The 15,106-nt window shown below is 35.0% G+C and overlaps 2 protein-coding genes across 2 annotated transcripts; both read left to right on the plus strand.

The window, feature by feature from the left end:
* Positions 1-173: 173 nt before the first annotated feature.
* On the plus strand, positions 174-8,269 carry LOC110831084 (UPAR/Ly6 domain-containing protein crok). Its single transcript, XM_022066689.2, has 3 exons — positions 174-331; positions 4,469-4,630; positions 6,371-8,269. The coding sequence occupies exons 1-3, from the start codon at positions 277-279 to the stop codon at positions 6,574-6,576; spliced, it is 423 nt and encodes a 140-aa protein (XP_021922381.1). The 5' UTR covers positions 174-276; the 3' UTR covers positions 6,577-8,269.
* Positions 8,270-9,207: 938 nt separating this feature from the next.
* LOC110831083 (UPAR/Ly6 domain-containing protein crok) lies at positions 9,208-13,999 on the plus strand. Its single transcript, XM_022066687.2, has 3 exons — positions 9,208-9,377; positions 10,170-10,331; positions 10,851-13,999. Exons 1-3 carry the CDS (start codon positions 9,311-9,313, stop codon positions 11,087-11,089), a joined length of 468 nt encoding a protein of 155 aa, XP_021922379.1. The 5' UTR covers positions 9,208-9,310; the 3' UTR covers positions 11,090-13,999.
* The last annotated feature ends 1,107 nt before the right edge of the window (positions 14,000-15,106 follow it).

Consider the following 15,106-nt stretch of genomic DNA (forward strand, 5'->3'; position numbering starts at 1 on the left):
CTCCGGGACACGGACGAGTTTACCCGGTCTGCAGGTCCTTACGTTGTCCTTTTCGTTTAAATAAACAAAATACGATATTTTCCTGGAGCATCCTGTGCTTATAACAAAATGAGCGTCCTTGCCTGCAGAAGGAGGCACGCACTGGAAGGGGGCGGTAGCGGTAGTGGAGGAGAGGTACGATGTTGCTTTTGACCATCACGTCTGCCACAGAGAGTCAGACGACTTCTTCAGTGCTAAGAATTCATTCAACATTGAAAGGTTCCGCCAGCGTCCACAATGCAGTGCGTTTATATTGCAGTCTTCTGCCTACTGGCCCTGAGTATTCAAACAGGCAAGTTATGAACCAGCACTGCTCGTTCTAAATCAATTTTGAAATCGCGTCTAATTATTGTTTCTGTCAGATATTCTTTATTTGTATTTGCTTGTTACATGTATATATTTATTTATGACATTGACTTATTTACCTGTTTATTATTTTACATTTATTTTATGTTGTTTTATTGGTTTATTGTCCACATTTTCGTATTTTTCTTCAGTTTTCCTTAAATTTATATTCTCTTCTTTAATCTTACATTTTCCTTTCGTGTTTTTTCTCCCCATTCATTCCTCTTCTTCAGCGTTCATCCACCTGTGTTTTTCTTTTCTTTTATTGCTTTCACTGTCTGTTATTACTTGTTTTTCTATGATGTAGCGTGTTTTTGTGCCTTGAGCTATAAAACTGGTATGTAATGAAGAAAACCATTCAGTGCGCATTTTTGATGCTGTTAACTTCATGCTTGTTGATATAAATTATTCAGTTTTAGAGAGAGGTACTTGCTAAACATATGGGTTAAGTTGCTAGCACTTTCAGTTGTATTTTGAAAGTCTCGGGTTTAGTTCTCGTACCGGAGACCGTCATTCTGAGGATTTTCCTAGTTTTACAGAGGACGTCAAAGAAAACGCCTTAATATAGACCACAAACGATGTTTTATTAATTCATCGTTTATAATTATCTTGTAATTTGATTCTTTTGTGATATATGCAAGTACTAATGTAAAACACATCGTCGAATAATCACAAAAATCAGTCATTCAGATAGTTACATGGGCCTAAATACAGGCTTATAACTTGAACATTTCGGAGATACAGTGGTCTAATAACTCGAAATACGTAGACAATGGGATAACCGAATAAACCAAGAGGTATCTTCAGTAGCACAACCGATGAAACATACAAAATTCTTCCGAACTTCCATGTTTAATGTCGAAGGGAATATTACCAACCGATTATTTAAAATAAAGCAAGGTGTGGAAAATGTTGAGAAAATTATTGGTGCATGTAACAGTTTTTGATAACAGAAAAGTTATTTAATAAAAATATCTTGGACAATGGTAATTGGTATTTGATGTATGACATTTCGGGAACTGGATCTACTTCCTTCATCGGGTGTTGGTCATTATACAGACAGTCCATTTGTTTATTCGTTTCTATCTCTATCTCTGCCCAAGACGTAAAATAATAGAGAACCTATGCACTGAGCATTAATAACATAAATATGTATGTTTCTAAAGTATCGATATTTAGCTCCGTATTTCCTTAATTCTAGTGTCGATTTAGATTCGCTGGTGGCGCTCTGCGTTGTGAATTTCAAGCACGGTTACTCGTAAAACTGGTGAAGAATGAACGAAATATTAGCGTACCTTTCTCAAAACTCAGGAAACCGTATTATAAAAGGAATTCATCATGTTTATATTTGCAGAATTACGTATACAACTTCGGATTGTGTCATGTCCGACCTTTCTGGAGGAGTGTGCTACATGCATGGAAAAATACTTTATAACCTACCTAGCCCATAAATGTTATGTACTATGACGTCATCAGTTTCCACACCCACAAAGTCGGACAGACGAGTGAAGCAAGTGTCCTTGGTTTTACAGTGGCCAAGTACTTGTTAATGATTCACTGTCTTACAAACAATGATGAAAAGTTCCATCAGCTGCCGGACGGAATAAACCGTCCCACCTGCTCGTATAAGTACAGTCAGAAACAAAACGTAGGCATCAATCCTCGTTTGATGGTTTTCTAGTTTGTGGGGTATCAGTTGGCCATTTTAGTGATTGCCAAGCGTTTTTTTTTTGCCCATTTCGTCACTGATAGATCCCCATTCCACTCAAACTAAAGCGCTTAAGGCAGGGGATTTGAACTTCGCGAAGACCGAGAATCAAATTCACACTTTATGAAGTCGCGAGCATCTGTGTTAAAAAATGAGGATAATTTTTTGGATTTTTTTTAAAAGTGTTACTTACTAATGCATCAACATGTTCAGAAATCACTTTGTTTTTTTAAGCAAAATCTGTCATTAATGAGATATTTGACTGTTTACTCGAGTAATGTTTCAACACGAGTTTTAGTTTCTGCTGCTAGTGTTTGCGTGCGTCCTTTCGGGCTCTCATCAGTAAAACACGCCCTAATAATGGTTTACGTTTTTATACTTCCTAAAAATTTCATCCGACCTGCCACACCATGGCTATCGTTTTGAATAAGATTTAAATGTGAGAAATAGAGCACTATTATTGAATACTAGTACTTGAACAATAGTACAAGCCACGTTCTCATAATAAACGGATGGTCGCGGACGGAACTCGAAAATATTGCATCCAAAGTACTAAAGTATTTTTTTTAGTGAAGTCATTACTTCGTAAATCTTTCACCAAAATGGTGAACCACCACAGAGCAGTAGAAATTATAACAGCACTGAAGCTGTGATGCTAAATTATCACACACACACATACAGTGTTTGTTCAGGCAGAGTTCGTCAGAGATAATAGAGTTGTATGCATGATGATCACGTAAATTCCATATTAAAACCTTTTATGTTCCGTGTGCCCTGTATGGAAACATTTATGACGCATTTCCTCACATAGTTACGGTTTAAGGACAACCTTCATTTCGGATGGATAAATAACTGGAATGTGTTTCCTGTCACCGAATGACAATGATTATAGTGTGTACGAAATACCTCGATCTAGTAGTTATATTTTTGATAATGTGATATTCGCTCAGATGCATATAAGATACAACTGCCGAGCAACTAGAAAGAGGACTACCTCATGACAAATCTTAAATTGGGATTATAGTGCGGTTTAGTATAATTATAGACGTCGACAAAGAACATACATAAACATTTTAACCGATCACAGCTGAAGTGATATAAGTCAACAGTGGTATAAAAGGAATATTTTGGGTGTATATTTTCAATTTATTCACGCTAAATAACCCTACATATTGAATTTTGTGCTAATGAGAAGTCTAATTTCATACAAATTTAAACGAATTTGACTTCCCCACTCTGACTCTGAGCAATTTATTTGTGTCCTGGGCGCCATTCGAATCCCCTTTGCGTGAGACTGTACGTAATTAAACCTCGCGGATGTTCAGACGAACTTCCGTGACAATACATAAATTATAAGACATTTCCGTGGTAACTTAATTTACGCAATAAAACTGAGATGTGATTTAAAGGTGTCGTCATATCTTAACTGCCGTGAGAACGTCAGATTTCTGACTTCATGGTCTTGTAAGACGTTACAAAGTATAAAACCAGACATTCAAACAATACCTAGACATTCAACAAACGTGTGTATTCAGTGTTCTCCCTGAAACGAGGTCTAACTATGGCCTTGCAGAATGCTGCCAATTAGATTCGCTAGGCATACAACCTTCAGCTCCGTAATTGTTTTTAACTTCAAATCTGCAAATTGCTGGAACTGGAATGAGTTAGTTTATTTCAGCACACTTTTCGATGAATCTGTCTGGTTACCACTAACGTTTTCACCACTGTTGATTTTATAACAGTCGTAGCAGAACCCAAGTGCCAAATACATAGATATCACCATGAATTATGTTATTGTAATATAATATTTTCGTATTTAAACTCGTGATTCAGGTTTGTTACTCTTATTAATTATCTGTTGATGGTGGCAAGTAATTTATTACCGTTTATTGCCATTCCTATTGAAGTAATAATATTCCTGTGAAAATTATACTAAATTGAATATTTTATGAGACCAGTTTTCATAATTAGTCTGGGCCTACTTTTTCTTGCAGTTTTTGGTAAATGTAATTAAATCAAATTCGTTACATTTTGCCGAGTTCCTAAAATAATATCAATGGCGTAAGAAATTACTTTTTTAAATTAATGGTAAAGATTTATTCATAAAATTCATGTGGGTAATATTTATTAATTTTGGTTTATTCGCTATGAAGAAACATTTTTTTATTTTTGAAGGTTATAAATGGGTATTTTATTCATTACTCAGTCATATTTTTTTGCTGAGTAAGAAAGACAATTATCGAAAAATAATATATTTGTCATGACAGCTCGACATAAGTACAAAAGAAATTTGTGAATGGAGAACTGGGAATGCGTTTCTTAAGAGTTTCAATGTAACCTATAAAGATGCTTCATGTTAGGTAATATTCTTTTCAGGTGCCGGGTTAAGGTGTTGGTCGTGTGCTTCGAGCTCAGATCGGCACTGTGGGGATCCATTCAACAAGACCTTCTTCCACTTGAGGGACTGCGACAGCGACCGTTCTCCCCAAACTTATAATCGGCTCACAACCCCCGTGTGCAAAAAATTAAAACAGCTCTGTAAGTACAATTATGTGGTCGACATGGTTCCATTACTCACATGTATAAACACACGAAATTGTACAGGCATTCAGAGTTTGGTATGAAAATAATACGAACAAAAGTGGTATTTTAAGCAAAATATTTGTTCCACTACAAAAACAATAAGTCCGAGTCAAATTATATGCGATAAATTTTAAACCATTCCGTCAAGAATGTTAAGAACTTCTGCATTGATTGAATTAAGGTACTGCCCTGGCATTCGACTGGAGAGACAGCGGAAAACAACGAAAACAGAAAAGACAACTAGTGTCCCGACCGTGATTCGAACCGGGCACTTCAGAAGCGTTAGTGCGTGGGCCATCTTTCTCGGCTGAGGCGACAGAAAGGCCAGAGGCCTCAGAACACGGCCAATCGACGTCTCTTTAGCGGCTACCGCACATATTTGTAATACAGAGTGAACGATTTTCACCAGATGAAGACCTAACAGAAAAGCATCTTTTCGTGTTTTCGAATACGATGTTATAAGATAGTCTTCAACTTACGAAATTGAATTGGATCACATTATAAACAGCCATATTCATACACAATTCGTCAGCCTTACACCTTTTGCATTAATTTGTACGGCTGTACTTCAGAATATGGCTCATGTATGAGTCAAATGTAAAGGTTTACAGAGCCCTACGTCTTGGTTAAGTGTTTACGCCTCCACTCAAGTACGTTCAAGGACATCATGTCACAATGGAGTCCAGGAGGAGTTAGTAGTTCCCCCCCCTTCCTACACCCACACTGCCAACACACATAAACTTACACTGCTCTTACATAACAACAGAAAACGTAATTATTGTTGTACCTTTCATGCATTTGAATTCACACTGTGGAAAATACCACGAGACTTCCTTATGACTTAGATCAGTATCTTCCTTTTGGAAAGATAATGTTTCTTTGCGTAAATTTTGTTAAGGACTTCAGACTAGTTATCAGAGAAGATTTCCGTCTTCTGGGTTGCGCTGTGTAGTCTGGTCGATGCTAACCAACGTTTCAGAGGTCATACTGCCTCCATCATCAGGGTGATAGCATCGACCAGACTACACAGCGCAACAACCCAGAAGACGGAAATCTTCATACTCACCGCTGTGTCGCCCTGATGACGGAGGCAGTTTGACCTCTGAAACGTTGATTAACATCGACCATGCTACACAGCGCAACAACCCAGAAGACGGAAATCTTCATACTCACCGTTGTGAAAACCTCAAATCTTACATAGTTATCAGAGGTTTGATTCCATGCTGGAGTGATGGGAATATTCTCTTCACCGCCATGTCTGAGCATCACCCAGCTTCGTAATGGACCACAGGAAATAAAAGTGGCTGTAATGTGAAACTGACTACTCCCCTTCATGTAGTGTCAGGATTATGGATCTGTGGAGTTTTTCTCTCCATTTCTAAATGCTTCCATGGTGTGCTTAACTTTATTAGGGTTTTATACAGATTAGTACAAACCCCACCAAGTTAAAGATAGAGAAAGGATCCAAATAGATGAAACCTACATATTTTCAACCTCCTGGGTCATTTCCAAGAATATAATAAATTTATTGGAAAAGAGAAAAACACATTAAATGAAATGATTTTAAAGCTTTTAGTAAATTAGGGTGTGTCAGTGATTTTTCAGACTGTGGCTGTCTGATAATTTATTAGTGGACCTGCTGATGATGCAGAAAGAAACTAGCAATGTTTTATTTTATGACATTTCATGTTTCAGCTAATGAACAGGAGGTGATTGAGAGGACATGTGTGTGGAATAAGGAAACAGCATGCGCCCCATCATCTGTCCACACCTCTGTCAAAGATGTGTTCTGTGAGACATGTGCTGAGGATGGCTGCAATAGTGCAGAAAGATTTGCATCAGCCACTTTGATGGTACTCCTACCAACCTTCTTGTGGGCACTTGCTGCTAAATTTCTCTGACTTCCCTTATATTCACATTTTAATTGCAGTAACACATTTGTTGTACACATATTGTAAATTAAAATGTTTGGGTACAATTCTAATACTAATGACCTCTTAATAGTCAGATCAAATGATATATGGTATAATAATAGTACCCACTTCACAGGGGCACAGAATTTAACTAAATTAACTTAGAGTACAATTTTTAATATATATATATGAATTTGTACAAACTCATATGTATTTCTTCTTTTGAAAATTTACAGTTGTGTTTACAGAAGTTTGTTTATTGGTTATTTGTTTAGGTTTCTTTACAAAAAATGTAAATAAGACTGTTACACTATCCATAAGGTTGGAAGGGTTTATGAGTTTAGTGAAACACGTATATAATCTAAAATAAATTATATGAAAGGGCTTTTGGTTAGTTAACATCATAGCATTTTTCTAAAACCAATTAACCATTTCCTAGTACAGTTACTGATGGCAGAGTAAATTTTCACCATGAAAAGACCTCTTCATATGATTATGACTGTATTTTAGATCTCAATTAAATGGATTTAAACTGGATGTAAGAAACAAAATACTGTGGCAGATAGACATGCTTGTAATTATTCCTATTACATTACAGAATAATTATATTTTTGCACTTGACCTAACTAATTTAAAACCTGAAACAAAAATTAAACTAAAATAAAAAGGTACATAGGTAATGGAGGCTTATAGTGTAACATGACATAATTTAAACAGAAGTATCATAGAGTAATCCATGCTAATCCAGAATGTACAACTTCAGATACCAAAAACATACCTTCACTTAATACTATGTGTAAGCTGAAATAAGTCCTCAAATGGACATGATTTGTGTCATAATTTTAAGAGTTTAGATGAGAACTTTATTCTGAAATAATCTTGCTCACATGTTAGGATAATAAAAAATCATATAAAAGACTTCTACATATGTCTTCAGCTGAACAAAAATTTTGAGTGTATATTATCCTAATAATTTAATATTTAAATCAATAAAATAGGTATATTTTACAAGAAAAGTACTGTATATACTATTACCAGGAGTGGCACACCACTGCTTAGGGATGTCTTGTGCCTGCCACTTACATTACTCATGGCAACATGTAACATAAATTTCTCATAAAAATGCACTGTGATCCTACAATCAGAGATCATGAAATAAAGTTAATGCAAGTAGAATCATAATTACAAGACTGAAATCGGGAGTTAATACATATTAGGGACTGACATCTTTACTCAATAAATTACCTTTTAGAAATTTTTAAGAAAAGTGTCAACAATTTTTCACCAAGGAACATTAACCTACTTATCATTTGTATTCTTAATTAAATTATACATTCTATTTTGTTACTTGAAGAAAATGTATACATTTTCATAACTTCTGAGCTGTTTTTAAGGAGAGTAACTTAATAAAAAAAGTTGCTAAGATTACTGTATAAACATCACTGTACATTGAGTTAGAATAATGATCATATGCAACTTGGTGTAAGCCACTGAGTTTTGAAAGAAGTGGTTTCCATGACTTCATTTTTATCATGTGTCCGTCCATTTGTAGGTTAGAAAATGCTTTTTTAAAACTTTTCTCTTAATTTTATCCTACTGGATCTGTAGTAAACTTATGTATTATAGAAGCAGTAATGTAAGGACAATTATGTAATACTGAAATAAAATATTTTAAAATGTTTCTGTGCTCTTCCTTGAATTTATATTATATACTTGTGTGTTTCTAATTTCACAAAAAAATTGGGGTAGACGAGATGTCAATCAAAGAAACATGCAGTCATTGTCCGAATTTCATGCATATAGTTATATACAACATTATATAACTAGGTGCAATTGGTTCTCAGTAAACCAGATGTGGAACTACAAAAAGTGTGGCTTGTAAAATGCATCACCAATTTCAGAACAAACAAACAAAAAAATGTCTATTCCAATTGAAAAAGGCTGCACATATTTCATACATATGTTCATTACACCTTCTTGTAATTCACTGATTTATTTACTGCATATATGATTTGAATGTTGCAAAGTCAATAAAAATTGTAGATATCACACAGCACAGCCACGCTTTCTCCTAACAAATCCAGAGAACAACACGCATGGAAATTGCATAGACATTGTTTATTTTATTTCTATAACTATAAACAGAACACCATACAGAAACGTTTTTTCAAATGAAAGGGTGGGTCTAAAATTTATATCATGTCCAAATGTTTGTATAATTAGTCTTTTTTGTTGAATTTCATAAACATTCAGTCTAAGCTACAGGCGAGGTAAGGAGTTGCATACAGCAAAAAATATAACGTATCTGACGTTTTAGTATACTACATCAAACACCAAATTAATTGTAATTCATTTTGTACTTCAGACAAAACATGCAGACAGACAGGACTCCTCATTATTCATTAAAATTGTACTTCATCCAAATACTGTATAAAATGTGCAGTATGTATGCCCAAGCTAAATCATGTAACATTTCTTAGTAAATTATGTGTAACACAAAATTTTAAAGGGCTTTAATTTCAAGAACAGTTACTTTTATAACGTGACAAGAACATAACCTCTTTCCATCTTTTGAACTCACAAAGCGAGTCTATAACCTTAGGGTGCGGCACAGTACATGGGCGTCGTAGTCACGTGATCGGGTCACGTAATGGAAGAAGCTTTTGAACTGTGAATGTAGAATATTGCCTTTGCAAAACACTTTATTTTTAGTCCATAAATAATGGCAGGAAAGTTGTGCCTTTTGTTACTTACTGTTATAGTTGTATTGTTATTCTCAGTAGAAGAAGGTAAGTAGGGTATTAGTTTGTACATCTAAGGTGTGTTACATAGCATTAAGGAGTGTCGATGTGGAATTAATTGCAGCTAAGATGTAGTAAACACAATTCATGTTTTTTGTTTCATAAACTGCCAGCTTTGTTAATTTACATTCATTGTGGACCGATTTATGCCACTTTTCCACTTTCAGATCACGAAAGTTTTGTCATCGTTTTCTGAGGTTATGATCATGTTAGAGTTTACGTTGCGGAACTCTAATACTTGTGTAATTGATGATACAATATCGGTTGTTAAAGTGGTAGGCATCAACAAGTGATTAGAAAGTCATGGTATATGAGTAATGAGTTTTCTGTATGATATATTCATCATTCCTTTGCATTATCTATGAATTCATCAATGTCCTGGGTTCTTTGTTTTTGTGAAACACGTAAGTAAAGACATTGCATTTAATTAACTACATAATTACTTTCACACATTTTAACTCAAAGCATAAAGTTTAATGGTTTTATTTGTGAAAGACCAAACATGAAATATTGTACATTTTACCTGTCTATAGTCTGATCTTCAAAATTTTTTCATTCATGAAATATCCATGCAATTCCGGAAATAAGATGTGAAAGATATAAAAAATTCTCATCCTCTGAGAGTACATTAATGAGTTCAGATAATTATAAACCAGCTTTTTGGTCTCTTATTTGCCTCTCTCCATCAGTAGCTTAGGTTGGGTATTGCTAGATCACATTACTTCGACATATTTAATAATCTGCAGGTTAACTTCAGTTCTGATAATTTTAATTTGTCAGGTTTTTGTATCAAATGTTGGGTGTGCCGCTCAGACTCTGATCCAAAGTGTGCAGACCCATTTGACAACTCAACAGTCCCTATTAGTGACTGTCGGCAGGAACCAGAATTACCACACCTCCCTGGAGTAAGACCAGAGATGTGCAGAAAAATACGCCAGAAAGGTATGTCTAACAGGGTACCTTTCTTTATTTAGCTTTATGAAAACTCTTAACTATGTCACTTTAGGTCTGCAGTAAGGACTTACGACATTTGCAGATTACGGGAACCATGATTACTATTTACATGCTTCAAATATTTATTAATTGCCTTTCTCTTCACTAAACATAACAAAATAAATGTAGGTGTAATAATGGTAGACATAAAGTGTAAAACGTATCACAAAGAGAGACACCACAAGTTAACCTGAAAATAATGTTGGCTCCTTATATTGCATATTGCTTGGTTAGTCATAATGTGTTGGTTGGAGTAAAGTATAAGACTGGGACTGACTTGTATTGACAGTCTCATGGCATTATTGATGTAAGATTTGAGGTTTTCACAGATGTGAGTGTGAAGATTTCTGTCTTCTGGGTTGTTGCACTGTGTAGTCTGGTCGATGTTTACCAACGTTACAGAGGTCATACAACCCAGAAGACAGAAATCGGTATTATTAATGTTAATATAACATTCATTTATTTCAGTAAATGGAGAGTGGCGATATTTTCGAAGTTGTGCATATGTGGGTGAACCAGGGATAGAAGGAGATGAACGATTCTGCTTAATGCGAACTGGGACTTATAATATATTTATGGAGTACTGCACTTGTAAAGCAAAAGATGGCTGTAATTCAGCTTCAGGTTGGACAGCATCATTGTGCCTTACCTTGTTCCTGAGTACAGTGGCATGGCAGCTACCTAATGTGCTCAAAGTGGTGTCATAAGTTGGGAACCATCCTTCCTGCAATGGTGTAACTGGATAAAACTTGAATATCAGTTCCATTTAATTTACGTATAGTGGCTGAGAAAACGGTATGAAAATCACATTTCTTGGTAATATTGAAACTCCAGTTTGTGTTGGCCCATATTTCTGTCTTGTTTTGTTAAGACCTTGTTTGAAACCCCACAGGACTGTTTCATATTTTTCTAAGTTTGCTGTTTCTATGCTATTCTGCTACCTCGTTTATTTTTTTAACATGTGAATTGAGTCTGAACCTGGTTTCTTGTGGTTAATATGATACATTTGATCAATGTGCCGGTCATTTGTCCATTTCTTTTGTGCAGTAATTCTGCATGTACAGGTATTTCCATAGTTTATGATATTTTACTTTTCTGCTTGTTGATAGTTTGCTGATGTCATATTACTAATCTTTATGTCACAAACTATTCACTTGTAATGTTATCAGTTGATTTAATAGTGCTCTGGTAAGTTTCTGTTGACTGATGTTTCTTTTAATCCCACGTAAGTAATATTTAATAACTTAATAATAAGTAACTGAACTTAAAGTTTGTAAGAGTACAAATCTTTGAAAGCAATTGGCTGAGTTAAGTCATAATATAGATCTGATACAAAATACTTGACCCTTTTGAGTTATCCTGAAAATTTTATGATAAAAAACATTTCTGAAATAATTAAACTGAAGAATCATCTTACGTCATCCTCCCTTCAGACTTCTGAAAGTAGTTGACAGTAATCTAAGCTTGTTATAATTTATATTATGTAAGTTCATTTTTGGTTCATTGAACAATGTTTCCTGTAATGTGTTCAGAATTTATTCAGTTGGAGAACATTAAATTGGGGTTTCATGACACTTTTGTTCAGTATTTTATAAGATGTGTATGTTAATATAGATTATTCTGGTTAGATGTAGATGCATTTAGTATTTATCAGTGAAATTTGTACAGCTGTTCATAAATCGTTTTACATTTTTATAGTTGGAATATTTGTTTGTTGAATGACATAGATTCACTATGAAAAATGCTTGCATACATAAAGGCGTGCTCTATTCTGAGGGCATTGCTAATGAAATATTTGCACCCTAAATAGTGAGAAAACTATCCAGTGAATGATTCACTGTGATAAATTCACCATTGGTGCATTAAAGATATGCCCTTTGTGGGTTGCATTAATATTAAACTTGCTGTGTAAATTCGTCCAAATGGCTTATAATTCAATGTACTTGTGCAGAAAAGCCATTATCCACATTCTACTAGGATCTCATGTTACCAGTAAATCTCACATTTCATCATATTTTCGTATATTTTTATATACCTTTGCACTGATATTCATTATAATTGGATTAAGTATCCCTTTAGGGATATTGTGGATGTCTGTGAGTGTTAAGCTATACAAATAGGCATGTAACTTCAGCGCTGAAAAGTGTTTGTGTTTTTTTATGTATATATATATAATGCCGTGTTTTTAGTTATAGTATGTTTGCCCTAAAAATGATCTATTTTTGTTTGATCATGAACATTGCAATTATGTCTTTGTGCTGATGTAAGAAGCTATAGATATTTTCATCACATATTCATGCTAATTAATAAATTTAGTCTAAAGACTGTACCAGGATATTACATCAAATACATGGGCCTGAAATTTTGTTGAGATTCAGGAAGACTGTGATGGCATGTATAGAAATTCTGTAATAGTCATAGTGACTTATTAACGGACAGTTAGGAATGCATAATAATTTGCTATAGTGTGGTTATGCTAATACTAATTTCTTCTACACTGGAAATAATCCAGGTGTTGCATTACGTTAGCCTTGGAAGCAAATTCCATTGTGATCATGTTTCCCACAATCTGTTTACAAAACTTCACATGTGTGTGATGTATGTTGCATATAGGATGTTTTATATGAATATTTTCTGAACTCATTTTATATTATTTTTTTCAGTATTGTAAACAGTATGTACTCACTTTGTTTTTGATTCTACTATAATATTTTGATTTTCAGTTTGTATTTAGATAAAAATGTATTTCAACTTCAATGTTTATACTTGAGAAGATATGTATTCTGTTGAATCTGGTATTTATTAAGGAAATTGCTATAGTTCATGTAGTTTTATGAATAGGGAGCATATAACTTTGTGAGGTTCACAAAGCACATTTTTGAGAAATGGACAGTCCAGTTCACATAATGACCCAGGACTGTAGCAGCTATCACCAGAATATATGCTTCAAAGCTACAGAAAAATCATACAGCATTACAACATGAACAGCAGAGCCCAGGCAAATGAAGACATCTCAGAATGTGCAGCATAGCAAAGTTAGGAATGCTGTACTGGCGGCTTAAAGCCGTGTGGTGGAGGGTGTAAAAATCGTTTGGTGGCAGGTACAAAAGGTGCAGCAGAACATGAATACATGTATATCTACAGTCATGCATCTATGCATCTTCTTCACTTACATATTAAAGTGGTGATATTCTGTTTGTGAGACAACAATAAGATACTGATGTCTACTACTGCATTTTATTACTTATACTTGGTTGTTTATGTTGTTTGTGCATTTTGTCAGCAGTTGCTATATTTCAGTAATTCTACTATAGAAAATAAGAGGGAGATCTGAAATGTACAAATGCAGTAAATAAACAGAACACGTATACAAAATACATTTATTAGTACTTACAACTAGTATTCCTCATTGCTCTTGCTAGTGCATGTTCTTTGATTGTCAGTACCATATACCAAATGGTGCAAAATGTTATATTTTTTTAAAATTGACGGCACTGTGGAGTGCAGTAAAACTCATATAAGTTGTGTAGAACATACCTAAATATGTATACAAAAAAAATGTATTCAGTTTGGTTGATTCATTACACAAATACATTTTCCATTTTGGATGTTAAAAATGTGTATTTTATTTATAATTCAATCACATTTTCCAAGCATACCTGGGGATTGGGAGCTAGCAGTTCTGGCATACCACCGTGGGGAGCTGACAGTATCAGCCAACCAAGGATGCTGAGAAGACAACTGTTCCATAAGCAGACCTTTTCTGGTAAACACCAGAAGGAAACCTAAAACTAGGAAGAACTGAAATACCAGGGGCTCAATGACAGTGGGGTGGGGGGGCTGTCACTACCTAAGCCTACAAAGGCCCAGACCTGGGTGCCTAATAGGCCTCTTCAAAGATCCAAGGACTTGTCAAGACATGAGATCTGTAGGGAACCATCAAGTATGTCCATTTGGGTAGACATTTTGTTGAACCTTAAGTCATACAAGGCTATGAATTTTGGTTGCAAGTGTATGACTTTGGCTTTAATGTAGCACATCACACTAACAAACATGGTAGTGTTATCTAAGGGTGTGTGTTTGTCTTTTTGGATTAACTTTCTGAATGATGTGGAAGTGACTTCCTTTGTGGTGCACTGCTTATGTTGTATCGACAAACTACCCCAAGAGCTGCAGTTCTGCAGTTTCAAATGCATAATGGGATGTCTGGTCAGATGTGCTTACAACCAATGTAAGAAGCTAATGCCAAATATTATTACGAGTCCAAACATGAAGCCAATGCAGAATCAGACTCCATTTCTGGCAGTGTCATCGTGACATAAACATTATGAAAATATATGATGGCAAAGTCTACACAATTTTGTTTAACAATGAATACGTGTATATCATTAGCTAAGCCAATAGCAACACAAGTTAATAATAATAGTGACTGAGAAGTACCCCACCAAAGGCCTACATGTTTACTAGAATTTATTATATTTGTTAGGAAGATATTTGGACCTAGGAAGGAAGAAATATAAGTGGGACATTTAGAATATTGCATACCATGGATCAGTGTGAATTGTACAGGTCACTTAGCATAGTGAGGGTAGTGAAAAAGAGGGGGCTCTGATGGGCTGGACATGTACGCATTGGGGGGGCAAGGGGCGCATACAGAATTTTGGTGGGAAATCCTGGATAACGACCACTGGGCAGCCCAAGGAGATGGGAGGACAATATCAAGA

This window comes from Zootermopsis nevadensis, unplaced genomic scaffold (genome assembly GCF_977971745.1).
Source record: "Zootermopsis nevadensis isolate Lab colony 2312 unplaced genomic scaffold, Znev_1.0 Znev_ptg000030l, whole genome shotgun sequence".
Taxonomy (NCBI): Eukaryota; Metazoa; Arthropoda; class Insecta; order Blattodea; family Termopsidae; genus Zootermopsis; species Zootermopsis nevadensis.